The sequence below is a fragment of the Octopus sinensis genome, linkage group LG11, assembly GCF_006345805.1.
Source record: "Octopus sinensis linkage group LG11, ASM634580v1, whole genome shotgun sequence".
Classification (NCBI taxonomy): Eukaryota; Metazoa; Mollusca; class Cephalopoda; order Octopoda; family Octopodidae; genus Octopus; species Octopus sinensis.
In genome coordinates this window covers 28,770,600-28,791,455 of record NC_043007.1, presented here as the reverse complement: position 1 = coordinate 28,791,455, position 20,856 = coordinate 28,770,600, and the positions used below count along the sequence as shown (strand labels likewise).

At 43.3% G+C, this 20,856-nt stretch overlaps 1 protein-coding gene across 3 annotated transcripts in view; it reads left to right on the top strand.

Moving 5' to 3' along the window:
* The window catches only part of LOC115217301 (lipoxygenase homology domain-containing protein 1-like), a 308,929-nt gene extending 288,342 nt beyond the window's left edge, over positions 1 to 20,587 (top strand). For all 3 annotated transcript variants that reach the window (XM_036507273.1, XM_036507275.1, XM_036507276.1), the window contains 5 exons: positions 395 to 533; positions 2,708 to 2,893; positions 6,469 to 6,587; positions 17,909 to 18,097; positions 20,310 to 20,587. In XM_036507273.1, the coding sequence (XP_036363166.1) occupies positions 395 to 533; positions 2,708 to 2,893; positions 6,469 to 6,587; positions 17,909 to 18,097; positions 20,310 to 20,488 (812 nt within the window). In that variant the 3' untranslated portion in view covers positions 20,489 to 20,587. The remainder of the gene's footprint in view (positions 1 to 394; positions 534 to 2,707; positions 2,894 to 6,468; positions 6,588 to 17,908; positions 18,098 to 20,309) is intronic.
* The last annotated feature ends 269 nt before the right edge of the window (positions 20,588 to 20,856 follow it).

Sequence of the window (20,856 nt, the reverse complement as noted above, 5' to 3'; positions counted from 1 at the left end):
TTGGTAACATGCAGAAACGTATGTTATGGTAGAAGAAATGTCTGCACTTTGTTCAAAATTTGGATTTTGTGCTTAAAAAAATAAAACTTGTAAACCTGGGGTCTCATAAAATGGGTCTTCATAAAGTGAGGTATTACTGTATGTAGGTATGTAAGTGTGTATGTACATACATACAAATATCATTTAATGTTCATTTTCCGTGCTAGCATGGGTTGGACGGTTTGGCAGGAGGTAGCCAGCTGGAGTGCTTCCTGGGTTCCATGTCTGTTTTCACATGGTTTCTATGACTGGATGCCATTGCTAACATCAACCAAGCAATCGTTCCCTCTTATTAACAGTCAAATATTGAGGCCAACAAATGCAGTACTTTAAGTCTCCTTGTTTTATCTTCCAGTTTACCGAATTATCATCACAACATCGGACCAGAAAGATGCCAGTATTTCGGATGATGTTTGGTTTATTTTAGAAGGAGACAAACAAACAACTTGCATCATTGAGAAAATCAAAAATTCTGAGGGAAAATTCTTCCAAAAGTAAGATTTTATCAAAGTTTCATTGCAACAAATATTTTGGTTGTTGATATTTCCAGGAAGTATTTTGGACATTGAACCACTGGAATTTGAACCACTAAGTCCAGCTTCTATGTGGTAGCTTGACCTACAAAAATAGTATCAATATCTTCCACAAATCATGCAAATTGTTATTGACATACAGCAGAACGATTTCTCTCTTTTATTATTATTATTATTATTATTATTATTTTGTGTTTGACTTTTGCTTTGCATTTGTACAAGTTGGCTCCAAGTCTCACCCAGAGACCTCAAGAGACAACAGGTTGGAAGTTCGCTTTGGTGTTATGCCTAGGGTGCCATATATTTGGTTTTGTTGCTGTTGAGGAGGAGGAGGAGGAAGAGGTAACGAGCTGGCTGAATCATTAGCAGACCAGGTAAAATGCTTCATGGCATTTCATTCATCTTTACATTCTGAGGAATTCAAATTCTGCCAAGGTTGACTTTGCCTTTCATCCTTTTGGGGGTCAATAAATTAAGTAATAGTGAAAACACTGGGGTCAATGTAACTGACTAGTCCCCTTCCTCAAAATTTCAAGCCTTCTGCCTTTAGTAGAAAGGATTATTGTTATTATTATTATTATTATCATTATTATTATTATTAAGGTGGCGAGCTGGCAGAATTGTTAGCACACTGGGAAAAATGCTTAGCGGCATTTCATCTTTTACATTCTGAGTTCAAATTCTGCCAAGGTCAGCTTTGCCTTGCATCCTTCAGGGGTCAATGTCATCAACTACACACCTATCCCAAATTTCAGGCCTTGTGCCTTTAGTAGAAAAGATTATTATTATTATTATTATTATTGCTAAGGTGGTGAGCTGGAAGAATCGTTACTGCATCAGGAAAACTGCTTGGCAGTATTTCTTCCTATTTTACATTCTGAGTTCAAATCCTGCCAACGTTGGCTTTGCTTTTCATCTTTTGGGGGTCGGTAACTCAAGTACCAGTGAGACACTGGGTCGATGTCATTGACCAGTCCCCTCCCCACAAATTTAAAGCTTGTACCTTTAGTAGAAAGGTTTGTTATTATTATTATTATTATTATTATTATTATTATTTTGTGTTTGACTTTTGCTTTGCATTTGTACAAGTTGGCTCCAAGTCTCACCCAGAGACCTCAAGAGACAACAGGTTGGAAGTTCGCTTTGGTGTTATGCCTAGGGTGCCATATATTTGGTTTTGTTGCTGTTGAGGAGGAGGAGGAGGAAGAGGTAACGAGCTGGCTGAATCATTAGCAGACCAGGTAAAATGCTTCATGGCATTTCATTCATCTTTACATTCTGAGGAATTCAAATTCTGCCAAGGTTGACTTTGCCTTTCATCCTTTTGGGGGTCAATAAATTAAGTAATAGTGAAAACACTGGGGTCAATGTAACTGACTAGTCCCCTTCCTCAAAATTTCAAGCCTTCTGCCTTTAGTAGAAAGGATTATTGTTATTATTATTATTATTATCATTATTATTATTATTAAGGTGGCGAGCTGGCAGAATTGTTAGCACACTGGGAAAAATGCTTAGCGGCATTTCATCTTTTACATTCTGAGTTCAAATTCTGCCAAGGTCAGCTTTGCCTTGCATCCTTCAGGGGTCAATGTCATCAACTACACACCTATCCCAAATTTCAGGCCTTGTGCCTTTAGTAGAAAAGATTATTATTATTATTATTATTATTGCTAAGGTGGTGAGCTGGAAGAATCGTTACTGCATCAGGAAAACTGCTTGGCAGTATTTCTTCCTATTTTACATTCTGAGTTCAAATCCTGCCAACGTTGGCTTTGCTTTTCATCTTTTGGGGGTCGGTAACTCAAGTACCAGTGAGACACTGGGTCGATGTCATTGACCAGTCCCCTCCCCACAAATTTAAAGCTTGTACCTTTAGTAGAAAGGTTTGTTATTATTATTATTATTATTATTATTATTATTATTATTATTGAGGCTGTCAAACGTTCCGGGCAAAAGGCTCGTCTGCATTCCATCTGTCCTTTATGTTCTGAGTTCAAATTCCAGCAAGGTAACTTTGCTTTCATCTGGAGGGAGGATAAGCAATTTATCCCTTCCCTGAAATTGCTGGCCACAATTTGAAACCATTATTATTATTATTATTGCTGTTATTATTGTTGTTGTTGTTGTTATTTCAGAGGGAAGACTGATGGATTTACTTTCACTTGTCCACCTGTTGGTGAGATAAAGAACTGCTACTTAGGAGCTGTATTCCATACTGGGATGTCGTCATCATCATCATCATCATCATCACATAGATCTTCTAATGCTAACTTCTGGTTGTGTGATCAAATTACAGTGATTGATGAAGTGACAGCCAACATGTACACAGTATTGTTTCAATATTCTACACAACACTTCATTAATTAATGTCAAATACTGATTTTGTTTTATTTTTTGTTCTTCAATTAATTTGAATTCCATTAAAGATGGAACAATATTTAGCTTTCACAACTTGCATTTCTCTCAAAACCAGCCTCTTGCATCATCTTCAATGTAATTTCGAATGGATTCTTGTCTACTGCTGCTTCTTTAATGTGAACCAGATCATTATTCTTTGTTTCTTCCCCCTTCGTCACTACCCTGTCCCTGCCTTGAAAATGCAAAGGGTGTTAGCTATGCCTTTTTATATTGTAAAACATAAAAGGCACAGCTAACACCTCCCAAATCAGAAATGTAAATGAAGGATACTCACCAGTCAGATAATCAATTCATCAGTTATTATTTATCTTTGTATAAACAGAAGTCGTTTATCTCACATTTTTCTGGTCAAGGCAACAAGAGTGGAACGATTGCATAATGGTAAATTAAATTTGAGAACAAACTGACTTGATATGCCCACTAACAAACATCATCATTATCATCATTGTCGTTGTCATCGTTTAACGTCTGCTTTCCATGTTGTTCCATGCAGACCTTTACAGACATCTGGTGAGATTAATAGAAGCCAGAAGGTGTGTAAATGTGCCTTGTCTTCAAGAAGTGAGTTGGAAGGCAGCCTCAGCCAAGTTCCTCACAGGCAAAGAACATAGGTATAAAATCTTCTGGGAAGGCAATGGTGATTGGACAGCTGATGTGGGGCTACTTTTAGCTGATAGATGGGTGGATAAAGGGATGAAGATCGCCAGAATGTGCAATGGGATGCTTAGACTAGTTTTGTAAAGGAGAACAGCAACTGTTACGTCTGCTTCTGCTCCTCAACTGAAAGAGGCAGACAAACAAAATGATCAACTTTACAAAAGCCTTTTTTGTCAACTGTCCCAATTACAAATGGCAGCAAGCTTATCTTCATGTTTGGCAACTTCAATGGAAATGTTGTGTGGCATTCGGATGGTTTCCATGGTGTGCTGCTGGTTCCATAGAGTTTGTTCCCAAAATGACCAAATGATCTGCAACACTAACTTCAGGAAACCAACTGGTCACCTTTTTTTACTTATCAATATGATGGCCACACAAGCTGGATTAGCTACATTCTTGCCAGGTAATGGGATGGTCAGATAGTTGCTCCCAGGTAGAAAATGTACTTCTCAACATAGGTTAGCCATTATTGACTTGAGACTTCAGGCTAGAAGGACTCCAAGGAGGAAATTAATGTGGAAAAGGAAGATCTGGAAAATTGAGGACCCCTTGGAAAGTCTGAGATTTAGAGACACAACCCAGAGGATAACTGGAAGTTTCTATGGGACAACTTACTGCGGCCCTAGACCAAATTTGTTGCAGGTACAAAGTTTCAACCAGACCTAGGATGACATGGTGGTAGAATAGTGAAGTAGACAGTGCCATAACTGCAAAGAAACAGACTTGGAAGAGTATGGGTAGCAGAGAACTATTCTAGGGAGCGAGAAGAGAAGCCAAGCAACAGGGGAAAAACAGAAAAGAAGATGTTTGCCAGGGATATGAGGTGCTCCGGATTGCAAGACAGTGTGTCGGAAAAAAATCGAGATGTTGAAGGAAAGAAATGTGTTCAGATGGATGATGACGTCCTTGCACTTGGGGATTTTGCAATGAAAGAGGCATGGAAGTGTTACTGTGAAATACATGGAAGAAGAGGAGGCTTCCTAATGTGGATTCAAGAGAGGGACCAGCTGAGTTGACTGTAGTAAGATAAAATAAAGTAATTAAGGATATGAAATTAAGGAAAGCTCCCTGGTCTATTGGGAATTACTGCCAAGATGCTTAGAATATATGGCAGAGCGGGAGTTGGCCAAGTCAGCAACATTATAGTTAATCGCATTGTCCAAGAAGGGATCATCCACAATGACTGGTGTAGCAACATTATAGCAAACTGCTGAACTAAGGCATGAAAGTTATAGAAAGGGACCAACTAATTAGAGAGTTAACGAGTTGTGATGCAGTTTGGTTTTATATCAGGGAGAAGTGCAACTGCTGGAGAGAAGCATTTAACGAAAAGTAAACTGGAGAAGGCCATTGAGAGGACACTTCGCTCATCCGATGGTCGATACGGAAGCTGAGAGTAGATTAGTAGCTGCTGAGAGCTGTCCAAGCTCTGTAGAGGAAAGGTGTTAGTAAGGGGAAAGTCAGCAAAGGGTATAGCAATGAAGTTGAAGTGCAGATCAGGGTTTACCAAGGATCACCTCTCGGCCCCTATTTGTTTATCATCGTCCTCCAGATTATAACAGAGGAATTTAAAACTAGTTGCCCATGGGAGCTCCTCTAAGCTAATGGCTTTCTCCTTATGGCTGAATTTATGGTAAATTTGAGGAAAAAAATTTCAGGTGTGAAAGCAAAAACTGGAATCAAAAAACCATAGAGGTTAATTTAGCAAAGACCAAAGTAATACTAAACTGGAAAGCAGATAATTTACAAATCCCTTGAGGGGAAACAGCTCTGCTTGATATGCAGAAAAGGTGTCAGTCGAAATTCCATATGGGGTACCCAGTGCAAACTGTGGTCACATGAGATGCAGAGTGGAATTAGAGGAAATGAACACAGAAAGTAGTGTTTGTGTGTGTGGAAGATGTGGAAAATAGGAAGGAAGAACCCACAGGGAATGGATTTGCTCAAAGGTCCAGGGGAATCCTTAGACAAAGCAGATAGTTTCCATTACCCGGGTGACCGACTTAGCAGTGGAGAAAGATGTTCTGAAAGCATAGTTGCTAGAATAAGAACAGGCTGAGTAACGTTCAGAGAGCTTCTGCCTTTGTTGGTAACCAAGGGCCTCTCGCTCAGAGTGAAAGGCCGATTGCTACCTGATAGTGAAATGTGGACTGAGGATGCAGAGGACATGTGGAGGTTTGAAAGGAATGAAGCCAGCATGTTCCATTAGATTTACAGGGTCGGTGTACATGTATGACAAAGTGTGAAAGTTTTAAGAGATGCATTAGATACAAGAAGCATCAGATGTGGTGTGCAAGAGGGGAGTCTGTGCTGGTGGGGTCATGTGATGCATGGGGATGAAAATAGCTGCATAAAGATGTGCTTTATTTAAACATATAACGTTTATACTTGATCATTGATCATCTGAAAACTTTAAGCCTGCCTTCTCCTTTTACATGGACATGGATTTTGTACTTTAAAACCCAAGGTTTTTTATGTTTATTTGAATCATTTGTCTCCTTATCTGCTCCCTTGGACACCCCTATGGCCACTCTTTACCTTGATGACTTGGTCCTTGGTAAAAATATCAGAGTGCAAATCCTTTGATCGGTGCTGCTAAGTGTCTTCTATATTGAGGTCCTCTCAACCTCATCTGTTGCCCCTGCATACATAGATTGTGTATATATACACATGTATATATGTGTGATGAAATGAATTCAGTCTAATATAGAAATCTCACTAAACTTTATGTGGAAGGTTTAAACACTTCGTTTATGAAGAACAAAGAGAATTTCTAAACTTGTTTAACATTCAATATTTTTTTCTGTTTGCTGGCCGTCAGATCTATATTTCAATGTAATAACTGGGTGAAAGTAACTGAAAAGATGTCCAAAAGTGATTCCGTGAGACTCTGTTTGGTAGAAACAATGCAAGACAAACAACTAACAAAGAAGAAAAGAAGTAAGTGTTTTACTAAGTCCATAGCTCTTGATTGAACCACAAGAAATAGCAGCCAAATCACAACCTACAAGTTATTTTCATACAGCGTATGGTAAGATGTATTGCATAGCAGAGAGTTCTTGTTTTGTTTTGTTTGTTTTTTTAATATAAGCCATGTTTAAGCATCTTTGAAAATGAGTTCTTCATAATTTTGTTGGTTGAAGGTTCCCAGGTTCAAAGGCACTTCACTCCTTGCACCTCTTAAGCCATAAAAAAACCCACACAAATTGTTGACAGACGAAGCTACGACCATTGGCAGTTACGCTGCATTGTCCTTGTTGTTGTTGTTGTTGTTAAATAGTTATTCAAAAGTTGGTGTGAGGGTAAAGAGTATTGTTGATGGTGTTGGCAATGGCCACAGGGTCCTTCTTAATTGTAGTCAAGACTATTTAGTCTCAAGTCAATATTCATTGACCAAAGATCAAACACATTCAAGCCTTAAAATACACGCTAGGGCTCCATTATTATCTCATGTCCATAATGCCTTTCATTTCACACAGAGTTGCTTATTTTCTTCCTACTACTGTAGCTGCTGCTGTTGTTGTTGTTAGTTTGGGAATTGCAGCAGTTGTATTGGTTTGGGTGTTGATGCTAGGCAGGGAAACAGTGGTGGAGGTCGTTAGAGAGTGAGGCAGGGAAACAGTGGTGGAGGTTGTTAGGGAGTGAGGCAGGGAAACAGTGGTGGAGGTCGTTAGAGAGTGAGGCAGGGAAACAGTGGTGGAGGTCGTTAGAGAGTGAGGCAGGGAAACAGTGGTGGAGGTTGTTAGAGAGTGAGGCAGGGAAACAGTGGTGGAGGTTGTTAGAGAGTGAGGCAGGGAAACAGTGGTGGAGGTTGTTAGAGAGTGAGGCAGGGAAACAGTGGTGGAGGTCGTTAGAGAGTGAGGCAGGGAAACAGTGGTGGAGGTCGTTAGAGAGTGAGGCAGGGAAACAGTGGTGGAGGTCGTTAGAGAGTGAGGCAGGGAAACAGTGGTGGAGGTCGTTAGAGAGTGAGGCAGGGAATCAGTGGTGGAGGTCGTTAGAGAGTGAGGCAGGGAAACAGTGGTGGAGGTTGTTAGAGAGTGAGGCAGGGAAACAGTGGTGGAGGTCGTTAGAGAGTGAGGCAGGGAAACAGTGGTGGAGGTTGTTAGAGAGTGAGGCAGGGAAACAGTGGGGAGGTGGTCGTTAGAGAGTGAGGCAGGGAAACAGTGGTGGAGGTTGTTAGAGAGAGTGAGGCAGGGAAACAGTGGTGGAGGTTGTTAGAGAGTGAGGCAGGGAAACAGTGGTGGAGGTTGTTAGAGAGTGAGGCAGGGAAACAGTGGTGGAGGTCGTTAGAGAGTGAGGCAGGGAGGAGGGAAACAGTGGTGGAGGTTGTTAGAGAGTGAGGCAGGGAAACAGTGGTGGAGGTCGTTAGAGAGTGAGGCAGGGGAAACAGTGGTGGAGGTGGTCGTTAGAGAGTGAGGCAGGGAAACAGTGGTGGAGGTTGTTAGAGAGTGAGGCAGGGAAACAGTGGTGGAGGTTGTTAGAGAGTGAGGCAGGGAAACAGTGGTGGAGGTTGTTAGAGAGTGAGGCAGGGAAACAGTGGTGGAGGTCGTTAGAGAGTGAGGCAGGGAAACAGTGGTGGAGGTCGTTAGAGAGTGAGGCAGGGAAACAGTGGTGGAGGTCGTTAGAGAGTGAGGCAGGGAAACAGTGGTGGAGGTCGTTAGAGAGTGAGGCAGGGAAACAGTGGTGGAGGTTGTTAGAGAGTGAGGCAGGGAAACAGTGGTGGAGGTTGTTAGGGAGTGAGGCAGGGAAACAGTGGTGGAGGTCGTTAGAGAGTGAGGCAGGGAAACAGTGGTGGAGGTTGTTAGGGAGTGAGGCAGGGAAACAGTGGTGGAGGTCGTTAGAGAGTGAGGCAGGGAAACAGTGGTGGAGGTTGTTAGAGAGTGAGGCAGGGAAACAGTGGTGGAGGTCGTTAGGGGGTGAGGGTGAGGCAGGGAAACAGTGGTGGAGGTCGTTAGACGTTAGAGAGTGAGGCAGGGAAACAGTGGTGGAGGTCGTTAGAGAGTGAGGCAGGGAACAGTGGTGGAGGTCGTTAGAGAGTGAGGCAGGGAAACAGTGGTGGAGGGTTGTTAGAGAGTGAGGCAGGGAAACAGTGGTGGAGGTCGTTAGAGAGTGAGGCAGGGAAACAGTGGTGGAGGTTGTTAGAGAGTGAGGCAGGGAAACAGTGGTGGAGGTCGTTAGAGAGTGAGGCAGGGAAACAGTGGTGGAGGTTGTTAGAGAGTGAGGCAGGGAAACAGTGGTGGAGGTTGTTAGAGAGTGAGGCAGGGAAACAGTGGTGGAGGTTGTTAGGGAGTGAGGCAGGGAAACAGTGGTGGAGGTTGTTAGAGAGTGAGGCAGGGAAACAGTGGTGGAGGTTGTTAGAGAGTGAGGCAGGGAAACAGTGGTGGAGGTCGTTAGAGTGTGAGGCAGGGAAACAGTGGTGGAGGTCGTTAGAGAGTGAGGCAGGGAAACAGTGGTGGAGGTTGTTAGGGAGTGAGGCAGGGAAACAGTGGTGGAGGTCGTTAGAGAGTGAGGCAAGGAAACAGTGGTGGAGTGTGTTAGAGAGTGAGGCAGGGAAACAGGTGGAGGTCGTTAGGGGGTGAGGCAGGGAAACAGTGGTGAGGTCGTTAGAGAGTGAGGCAGGGAAACAGTGGTGGAGGTCGTTGAGAGTGAGGCAGGAATCAGTGGTGGAGGTCGTTAGAGAGTGAGGCAGGGAAACAGTGTGGAGGTTGTTAGAGAGTGAGGCAGGGAAACAGTGGTGGAGGTCGTTAGAGAGTGAGGCAGGAAACAGTGGTGGAGGTTGTTAGAGAGTGAGGCAGGGAAACAGTGGTGGAGGTCGTTAGAGAGTGAGGCAGGGAAACATGGTGGAGTTGTTAGAGAGTGAGGCAGGGAAACAGTGGTGGATGTTGTTAGAGAGTGAGGCAGGAAACAGTGGTGGAGGTTTTAGGAGTGAGGCAGGGAAACAGTGGTGGAGGTCGTTAGAGAGTGAGGCAGGGAAACAGTGGTGGAGGTTGTTAGAGAGTGAGGCAGGGAAACAGTGGTGGAGTCGTTAGAGAGTGAGGCAGGGAAACAGGGTGGAGGTCGTTAGAGAGTGAGGCAGGAAACAGTGGTGGAGGTTGTTAGGGAGTGAGGCAGGGAAACAGTGGTGGAGGTTGTTAGAGAGTGAGGCAGGGAAACAGTAGTGGAGGTTGTTAGAGAGTGAGGCAGGGAAACAGTGGTGGAGGTTGTTATGAGTGAGGCAGGGAACAGTGGTGGAGGTTGTTAGGAGTGAGGCAGGAAACAGTGTGGAGGTGTTAGAGAGTGAGGCAGGGAAACATTGGTGGAGGTTGTTAGAGAGTGAGGCAGGGAACAGTGGTGGAGGTTGTTAGGGAGTGAGGCAGGGAACAGTGGTGGAGGTTGTTAGGGAGTGAGGCAGGGAAACAGTGGTGGAGGTTGTTAGAGAGTGAGGCAGGGAAACAGTGGTGGAGGTCGTTAGGAGTGAGGCAGGGACCAAGTGGTGGAGGTCGTTAGAGAGTGAGGCAGGGAAAGTGGTGGAGGTCGTTAGAGAGTGAGGCAGGGAAACAGTGGTGGAGGTCGTTAGAGAGTGAGGCAGGGAAACAGTGGTGGAGGTTGTTAGAGAGTGAGGCAGGGAAACAGTGGTGGAGGTTGTTAGGGAGTGAGGCAGGGAAACAGTGGTGGAGGTTGTTAGAGAGTGAGGCAGGGAAACAGTGGTGGAGGTTGTTAGAGAGTGAGGCAGGGAAACAGTGGTGGAGGTCGTTAGAGTGTGAGGCAGGGAAACAGTGGTGGAGGTCGTTAGAGAGTGAGGCAGGGAAACAGTGGTGGAGGTTGTTAGGGAGTGAGGCAGGGAAACAGTGGTGGAGGTCGTTAGAGAGTGAGGCAGGGAAACAGTGGTGGAGGTTGTTAGAGAGTGAGGCAAGGAAACAGTGGTGGAGGTCGTTAGGGGGTGAGGCAGGGAAACAGTGGTGGAGGTTGTTAGGGAGTGAGGCAGGGAAACAGTGGTGGAGGTCGTTAGAGAGTGAGGCAGGGAAACAGTGGTGGAGGTTGTTAGAGAGTGAGGCAGGGAAACAGTGGTGGAGGTCGTTAGGGAGTGAGGCAGGGAAACAGTGGTGGAGGTTGTTAGAGAGTGAGGCAGGGAAACAGTGGTGGAGGTTGTTATAGAGTGAGGCAGGGAAACAGTGGTGGAGGTTGTTAGAGAGTGAGGCAGGGAAACAGTGGTGGAGGTTGTTAGGGAGTGAGGCAGGGAAACAGTGGTGGAGGTTGTTAGGGAGTGAGGCAGGGAAACAGTGGTGGAGGTCGTTAGAGAATGAGGCAGGGAAACAGTGGTGGAGGTTGTTAGGGAGTGAGGCAGGGAAACAGTGGTGGAGGTCGTTAGAGAATGAGGAAAAGTGGTGGAGGTTGTTAGGGAGTGAGGCAGGGAAACAGTGGTGGAGGTTGTTAGAGAGTGAGGCAGGGAAACAGTGGTGGAGGTCGTTAGAGAGTGAGGCAGGGAAACAGTGGTGGAGGTTGTTAGAGAGTGAGGCAGGGAAACAGTGGTGGAGGTTGTTAGAGAGTGAGGCAGGGAAACAGTGGTGGAGGTTGTTAGAGAGTGAGGCAGGGAAACAGTGGTGGAGGTTGTTAGGGAGTGAGGCAGGGAAACAGTGGTGGAGGTTGTTAGGGAGTGAGGCAGGGAAACAGTGGTGGAGGTTGTTAGAGAGTGAGGCAGGGAAACAGTGGTGGAGGTCGTTAGAGAGTGAGGCAGGGAAACAGTGGTGGAGGTTGTTAGGGAGTGAGGCAGGGAAACAGTGGTGGAGGTTGTTAGAGAGTGAGGCAGGGAAACAGTGGTGGAGGTTGTTAGAGAGTGAGGCAGGGAAACAGTGGTGGAGGTTGTTAGGGAGTGAGGCAGGGAAACAGTGGTGGAGGTTGTTAGAGAGTGAGGCAGGGAAACAGTGGTGAAGGTCGTTAGAGAGTGAGGCAGGGAAACAGTGGTGGAGGTCGTTAGAGAGTGAGGCAGGGAAACAGTGGTGGAGGTCGTTAGAGAGTGAGGCAGGGAAACAGTGGTGGAGGTTGTTAGAGAGTGAGGCAGGGAATCAGTGGTGGAGGTCGTTAGAGAGTGAGGCAGGGAAACAGTGGTGGAGGTCGTTAGAGAGTGAGGCAGGGAAACAGTGGTGGAGGTTGTTAGAGAGTGAGGCAGGGAAACAGTGGTGGAGGTTGTTAGAGAGTGAGGCAGGGAAACAGTGGTGGAGGTTGTTAGAGAGTGAGGCAGGGAATCAGTGGTGGAGGTCGTTAGAGAGTGAGGCAGGGAAACAGTGGTGGAGGTCGTTAGAGAGTGAGGCAGGGAAACAGTGGTGGAGGTTGTTAGAGAGTGAGGCAGGGAAACAGTGGTGGAGGTTGTTAGAGAGTGAGGCAGGGAAACAGTGGTGGAGGTCGTTAGAGAGTGAGGCAGGGAAACAGTGGTGGAGGTTGTTAGGGAGTGAGGCAGCATTTCCCCACCTCACACCATTCCCAGTGACACACACACACAAACATATATCCATCAAAATCATTTAATGTTCTCTGTTTCTTTGCTTTCTTTGGATTGGATCACATTTGTTAATGCTAATTTGCTACGGCCAGGTAGCCTTCATTTGTTGCCAAATAAGGTAATATTTCCCCATAACCTGACAATTTTTTTTATAAAAGATTGGAGAGGAAACACCCTGCTTGCACAATGGGTGACATTCATTTACAACTACATCACAGCAAGAAGACAATAATACACACACACACACACACATTTATATATATATATATATATCTGAACCAGAGTTTCCCCTCTCCTAGATAGGATGCTTTCACCATGGTTAAGGAGCCCCATCTGCCCCCTAATATATGGAATTAAATACATCAGGAAAAAAAAACACACACACATATGTAAAAAGCAAAAATTATACACATATGTGTATGTGTGTATATATATTGGACACCAATCTCTGCTTGCAAAGACCTTTTGAGGCAAGTGAGATCGAAATCAAATTCGATGACTGGCATCCGTGTTAGTGGAGTGCTAAGAGTACCATACGAGCGAGATCGTTGCCAGAGCAACAAGCTGGCCTCCATGCAGGTGGCATGCAAAAAAAAAGAACAACATTCAGGCATGATTGTTACCTGCGTCGCCTTACTGGCACTTGTGCTGGTGGCACATGAAAAAACATTCGAGTGAGGTCGTTGCCAGTGCCGCTGGACTGGCTCCTGTGCAGGTGGCACATAAAAAAAACACCATTTGAACGTGGCTGTTGCCTGTACCGCCTGACTGGCCCTCGTGCTGGTGGCACGTAAAAGCAGCCACTACACTCTCGGAGTGGTTGGCGTTAGGAAGGGCATCCAGCTGTAGAAACTCTGCCAGATCAGACTGGAGTCTGGTGCAGCCACCTGGTTCGCCAGTCCTCAGTCAAATCGTCCAACCCATGCTAGCATGGAAAGTGGACGTTAAACGATGATGATGATGATATATATAGTCAGATGGCTGTTGACTACTCATGAGTTCCTCCGCCCTTTATAACAGGTTTTATTTTTCATCCTGCAGGGTATCCAACTATCAGCCTCCTCACCAAGTGCGCTTGGTGGAGTTTGCCAGTTTAGTCACCAATGACCCAACCACGTAACAGGTTGTACTGGGTTACATGTTACCAGTGGCATACAAGAGCAACTAATAGCAACCTCATGGGGCAGACCAGGCAGCTGTCTGGTTATTCATAGTGACTCATCTAGGAGATGGAAATCTCTGAAGAAAAAGCCTGAGTTTTGTTGTTCTTGGTATTGTGGCACATATGTGCACCAGGGTCTTGCTATCATCACTTCCAAAAAGTGTGGCTGGTTCTACACAAGCCTTCAACACTCAAATCATTTGTGTGGGTTTTCTGACAACTTACATTTATTCATTTAATATGGCATAGCTTCAACAAGTCCTCTGGTGAAAGAGTGAAAGTGGCAAGGACAGGTAAAGAATATTACTGGAAGTCTCTTGCAGGATCTCTACACACTCAGTGACCATTGGGTGACAGCCGTTCCAGCGCAGAACTTGTAACTGTGCTGTGTCTTCTAATGGTGACAAAGCAGATCTATTTAGACACAGCACTGCTTTCCCCAACAGGAGAAGGGGCAAGAAAAGGAGCCCTAAACATTGCCTACTCACTTTGAACTTGTCAGCCTGCTGCAGCTGTCTGGTTATTCAGTAACACAGTCGAAACATGAAGAAAACTAAGAATATTAACCTTGGCCCTTGGAATGTGCACACTCTCCAAGACAAGTCACTCAGCACCAGAATGGAAAGACAGCTCTGGTTGCTCTTGAACTAAAGAAATGCAACATTGACATAGCTGCACTCATCATCGCAGTTACAAGAAAGTAAAGGTGGATACATATTTTTCTGGAGTGGGAAAAATGAAGAAGAAGCACGCCATTCTGGTGCTTTTAACATTCCACTGGCATGAGTGCCAATCAGGCGGTACTGTCATTGGCCACATCAGTAATTTTGATTTCACTTGCCTCAATAGGTCTTCGTAAGCAAATTTTATTGTGCAATGAATGACGGGTATTCATAAGTGGGCTGGTTACACCCACTGGTATAGGCCATGGTCTCTCACTTGGCTTGTCAGGTCTTCTCAAGCACAACATATTTCCAAAAGTGTCGGTCACTAGTCATTGCCTCGGTGAGGCCTAATGTTCGAAGGTCATGCTTCACCACCTCATCCCAGGTCTTCCTGGGTCTACCTCTTCCACATGTTCCCTCAACATCTAGGGTGTAGCACTTTTTCACACAGCTGTCCTCATCCATTCTCACCACATCTGATGCTTCATATGCCCAACTTTTCTCTCAAGGTACTTACACTCTGTCATGTCTGCACAATGACATTACACATCCATCGGATCATACTGGCTTTATTCCTTGCGAGCTTACACATGTCCTCAGCAGTCACGGCCCATGTAGCATGGCTGTTTGTACACATGCATCATACAGTCTATCTTTCACTGTGAGTGGGAGGCCCTTTGTCACTAGCAGAGGTAGGAGCTCTCTGAACTTTATCCAGGCTATTCTTATTCTAGCAGCTACACTTTCAGAACATCCACACCCCACTACTGACTTGGTCACCTAGGTAACGGAAGCTATCAACTACTTGTAGTTTTTCCCCCTGGAATGTGGCAGAAATTGTTCTCTCCACATTTTTAGTGTTTATTGCTCCCGAGCATCTGTCACACACAAAAACTATCTTCCCAGTTAGCCTTCCTTTGATATTGCTGCACCTCTTGTGTGTCCATAGCTTACACTTGGTGCATCTTACAGAGTTTCTACCTATGCCTTTTCTACAGATTGAGCAGGGCCACCTACCTGAAGGGGTTTGTGGTTTGTCTACCTTCCTACTTATGAAGACTTTGATTTTAGCTAGGTTGACTCTAAGACCCTCGATTCTAATCCTTGTTTCCACACTTGAAACTTCTCCTCTAGTTCTGATAGTGACTCAGCAATTAGAGCAAGGTCGTCAGCATTGAGGAGCTCCCAGGGGGCATCCTGTCTTGAATTCCTCTGTTATTGTCATCACTTACTGTCTGTTTTCCTTGGATGGGACAGTTTGACAGAGCCAGAGGACTGTGTCAAGTTTCAATGTTGGCTTTGACATGGTTTCTATGCCAGATGCCTGTCTTCGCATCCTACCAAGTGTACTGGGTACTGTTTACACAAGACCGGCGCAAGTGAAGGTTACCCAGTAACCTACAGGACAAGGAAAAGAGAAGCCTCCTCCTCAGGGAAGGCGACTTTATTCCAGGTTTTGAGAGGTGAAAGTATGATAGAGGGACAGGCAGAGGTGTTTTGCTGAAGAAGATAGAGATGTTGATGATGTGCTGGACTATATACTGCCATAGTGCGAGGAGAGGATAAGAGAGGATACACACTGAGGATGGAGCAGTATGGGTGAGAAGTTCATAGAAATGTGAAAGGAGGGTGACAGATGGGGGTAGAAGTGAATGTAACCCAAGGGTGGGGGTGTGGTCGATAGTAAATATCAGTATAGTGAGGGAGAAGGTAAAAGAAATAGCTTAAGGAAGAGGAGGAGAAAGTAGAGGAGGCTGTGGATTAATTAGGAAACGGAGGAGAGAGATAAAGAGACCTGAGGGATATAGGGGTGGCTTTAGTGACTGAGGCACAATAGTTGAGGGGGTGGCATTGACAGCAGGTATGTTAAGAATGATAGCAATTGTGAGAAAGTGTTAGAGAGGAGGGAGAGAGATATCTACAGGTAGAGAAAAAGGTGAGCAATTGGAAGGTGTGGGGGGGGGGGTCCAGAGTGAAGGGGAGGTAACTCGTAGCATGAAGGGAAAGAATAGTGTTATTGTTAGACGTGTGGGGGACAGGATAGGAACGGGGCCTGGGGAGTGTATAGCCATATATCTAATGCTTTCACTAAAAATGTTGCATTTTATTGAGTGCAGCAAAACACTAAGCATCTCAGTCCCTTTATATCTTCTCTCATATTTTCCTTGCTCTCCTTCACCTTCAACCCTGGGACTTCTTTATGCAGATTCACTCAGCCATACTCTCCAGCACAACGTATCTGTTGCATGGCCATCAGAACTTATTAGCTTCATTCTTTTCTAGTCTCTCCCTCTGCATTGAACATCCATGTCTCAACACCACGCAAATTTACTGTTTATATCCAAGCATCATATAATCTGCCTTTCACTCTTTTTGTGACCCAGAGGTAATAACTCCTTGACTTTCACCGTCCTATTCTTACTCTAACAATTATAACTTCAGAACATCCCTCTCCACTGCTAATTAGGTTGCCTAGGTAACAGAAACTATCTACTACCAATAGACAAACCCTGAGCATCTGAGAAAATCTATTTCTCACAAACATAACTAAGGGAGAGAGAGAGAGAGGGAGAGCATAGACGACCAGTCGTACTTAGTGTTTATTTCTCTGGCACATTTTGTCCACCTCTTGCATTGGCAATTTCTCTCTTCACCTTCCTATATATTAAGGAGGACCATTTTCTTGCTTACTTAGACTTTGGTTTTTGCTTATTTTAAAGCCTTCTAATTCAAGGTTTTTCCTTTCACACCTGGAATCTCTTTCCTTGGGGCATATCTTAATGGAAGTAGGAGATTCAAACTCTTTTTAGGAGAAAGATGAACCATTCTAAAAAAAAAATCACAAAATCTGGAAGCTTCTAGAACTTTTAAAACAAAATTTTGGAATGCAGGAGTGGCTGCGTGGTAAGTAGCTTGCTTACCAACCACATGGTTCCGGGTTCAGTCCCACTGCGTGGCACCTTGGCCAAGTGTCTTCTGCTATAGCATCGGGCCGACCAATGCCTTGTGAGTGGATTTGGTTGACGGAAACTGAAAGAAGCCCGTCGTATATATGTATATATATATATATATATATGTGTGTGTGTATGTTTGTGTGTCTGTGTTTGTCCCTCTCGCATTGCTTGACAACCGATGCTGGTGTGTTTATGTCCCCGTCACTTAGCGGTTCGGCAAGAGACTGATAGAATAAGTACTGGGCTTACAAAGAATAAGTCTCGGGGTCGATTTGCTCGACTAAAGGCGGTGCTCCAGCATGGCCACAGTCAAAGGACTGAAACAAGTAAAAGAGAGAAAAGAGAAAGAGAATGCTACTCTCAAATTCATTTTGGCAACACGGTCGTGTCCAGTTTTGAACTGGAGGACAATGGCCATGCCACACGCGGCTTACTTCACCTCTAGCGAACACCAATCGATGGCAGATAACTCTTCCTTTCTCTCCCAAAATATTTTAACTAAATTTTGTCACCACTGAACCACCAACTTGGAGCAGGCCACCTCCGGCATGAAAGAGTCATCAGCAGAGTCCAGTGGCAATATCTGGCATGCAACAGTAACACTGCAATCAGTCATATACCATAACGAGTAATATATTACTTGCCAATGTATATCAACTCTGTTATATTGAAGATGCTTTTTGGTGAGCAACTGACAGATATATAACAGAAAGATACACAGAGAGAGAAAAACACAGAAAGGAGAGAAAAAAAATGCGTGCAGTAGCTAACGAATCAACATGGCGATATATATGTGTGTGTGTGTGTTACATGTGATGATGTCATTTGATGTAGTTAAGGGATACATGTCCCCAGAGGAACGCAAGAGTCAATTGCACATCTACATTTAAGTCACTGGTGCCTATTTACAGCTAGATGGACTGGGGCATGGATTCAGCAACATGTTGACATGGTTAACTGTCTCCCAGCAATGATAGCAAATAGTTTATTTGCCTATATTTCAGGAGGGATGGTCACATATGAAATACAAGTATACACTGGAGATGTAAAACATGCAGGAACAGATGCCAATGTCTACCTCAATATATTTGGAGAAAATGGAGAAACAGGCAGGCAACCATTGAAACAAAGATTTAGGGATTTATTTGAGAGAAATCAGAAGGACACGTTTTTTATCAAATGTCTTGAATTGGGTGAGTACAATTGTCAGAATTCTAAGTTTCTACAAAAGGGTTCAAGTCAAAACACCTCAGCTTTATTTCTTCAGACCAATTCCTCTAGAAATAGAGAAATATTTTCAATTTCATTGATTTTCTTCATTTCTTTCTTAGTTTAAAAATATTTCTATTTTATAAACAACAAAACCTCGACAAATATTTTAACAAATATTATCTCCAAAATAACAATTTATCTTCTATTAAATATTTTTAATGAGAAATTGATGAATGGGGCTAAAATTTACCAACTGAAATATTTACAATTAATTAGGTAAATTTTCAGAAATCACTTAAACATTCTTTGAATTTCATCTCGAAATTTATATTCAGAAATCTATTTTCTGAGAAGGCAAAACAAAACATCCTCACTACAATAGCTTACCATATCAAGTCTATTCCTAGTTTTTTTTGATATTGTGTTAAAGAATCCAAAAATGAAATGTGTTAAATATTCTTTTCATTAACACATTCCATGCAAATGCTATGGATTTTACTTAAATTTTACCAAGAAGCCAGCCAACAAAGGTGGCGAGCTGGCAGAAACGTTAGCACGCCAGGCAAAGTGCTTAGCAGTATTTCGTCTGCCGCTACATTCTGAGTTCAAATTCTGCCGAGGTCGACTTTGCCTTTCATCCTTTTGGGGTTGATTAAATAAGTACCAGTTACGCACTGGGAGTCGATATAATCGACTTAATCCGTTTGTCTGTCCTTGTTTGTCCCTTCTGTGTTTAGCCCCTTGTGGGTAGGAAAGAAATAGATATTTCATCTGTTACGTTCGGAGTTCAAATATGTTGAATTTATGCCTGTTGTATACAATGTTTAGTATATCAAGAGCAAGAGGCAATTCGAAAATAAGTTATTAAAAAAAATTCTTTACATCCCTTCTGTGGACAATTTTATCAAATTTCAAACACTTTGACACTTTAGAGACATCAGGTAGTTTTCATCATATCCACATATCTGATGTCTCTAAAGTGGAAATCTTTTGATTTAGTGGTATGTAGAAACATGTAGGTGATTACAAACGTGTTGTGTGTGTGTGTGTGTGTGTGTGTGTGTGTGTGTGTGTGTGTGTGTGTGTGTATAGAACTGGTCAGTACTGAAAGCAATGCCATCATAATTTCCCTCTGGAGAAATAAACTGGACAGACTTATGTGTGTGGCTGTATCTTGATTTCCTTGAAATGTATTGAGTCTTTTGTCTCTGGTGACAAAAATCTAGATACACAAACAGTGCACTCTTCCCCGTGGTTTTACTCTCACCTTCAGCTTTTCAATATTTCCCCCATCAACTCATCTTTTCCCCTCCGTCCATCCTTACCCTCTGTAAACAGACACTCCATTGGTAAACCTTCATTTACTCTTCAATCCCATTTCTACAAATAGTGGAGACCTTTAATAACCTCACTACTCTTCCTGTCTCCGTCACACTTTCATATCACTACCCAAACCAACCATTGCTTCTCTCCAATTAAACTTCATCTGAAACCCCTTACAACCTCTGCCTCCACCTTACAGTCTTTTACTTCCTGGAATAAATCCAAAATGCATTTCTGGTTCAACCCTCTCTCATAACTCTTCAACACCTTCATTCTACGTTCCACCTGACTTGCTCTGTATAGGCCACAGTGCAGAGGCTTGCATTTCTTCAGATACCAAAGAATGAAAGTTCTCAACATTACACTCCACTGGAATAGGGTCTTCTTTCACCACCAATCAACAGATCGCTATTCTGGGCCCCATTCCTCTAACTCCATCACCCTGGACTCTTCCTAGATGTCCATTCTGCAGTTTACCTCTGATCATAATTTCTAACTTAGACACAACAAAATCAATTCAGAAGGAAGCAAAGACTGGGTTTCATTTCAATAAGCTGAGCCTTTCATTAGTAAATTACTTTCTCTCTCCAGCATAACGAGACAACGGAAGACCACCACATTTTCTCTGTCATCCGTTGCTTCTGCGGAAAGAAACCCATCCAAAGTTTCCCTTTAGAAATGTCTTCGATGGCTGCAACATTAGAGAGGAGGAGGAGGAGGTAGATTGAAGGGGGGGGAGTGAAAAATGTTTAGACTTCATTTTTAAAAGATGGCACTAATTAGAATTAAGGATGTTGTAATTAAGATAACCATTTTATATTTTCTATCTTTATGTCTTTAAAAAAAAATAATAATTTTTCCATTTTGCAGGTAAGTTGCGAAGTCTTTTCATTGAACATGACAGTTCTGGTTTTGGTTCCGGTTGGTTCTTGGATCGTGTTGAAATAATCAATAAAATCACACGGGAGAAATCAATATTCCCCTGTAAAACTTGGCTGGACAAGAAAAAAGGAACCACATCAATATTTTTACAACCAAAGGTCAAGTGAAAAATGGTCAGGTAAAATCCTATGAAAGGAACTTACCAGGAAATCTTTTGTACCAAGATTTTACTTGTAGTTTTTGCTTTCTAAATAAAGATAATTCAGATGAACACTATTTTGTTTGTTTTCTAATATAAATCACAATACAGGTAAAGGATTCTAATAATTTAGGCTTTAAAATTCAGAAGTTGTGTGCAATCTACTTCTGTAAGTGCATATATTCTGTTTAAAGACAAATATTTTTTTGAGAAAGATTAAGGAAAAGATGCTTTCTTCCCAACAGGAGTCTGTAAGATTTTTATGTCCAACTTTTCTCTCAGGGCACTTACACTCTGTCGTACATGTACAGTGACATTACGCATCCAGTCAATCAT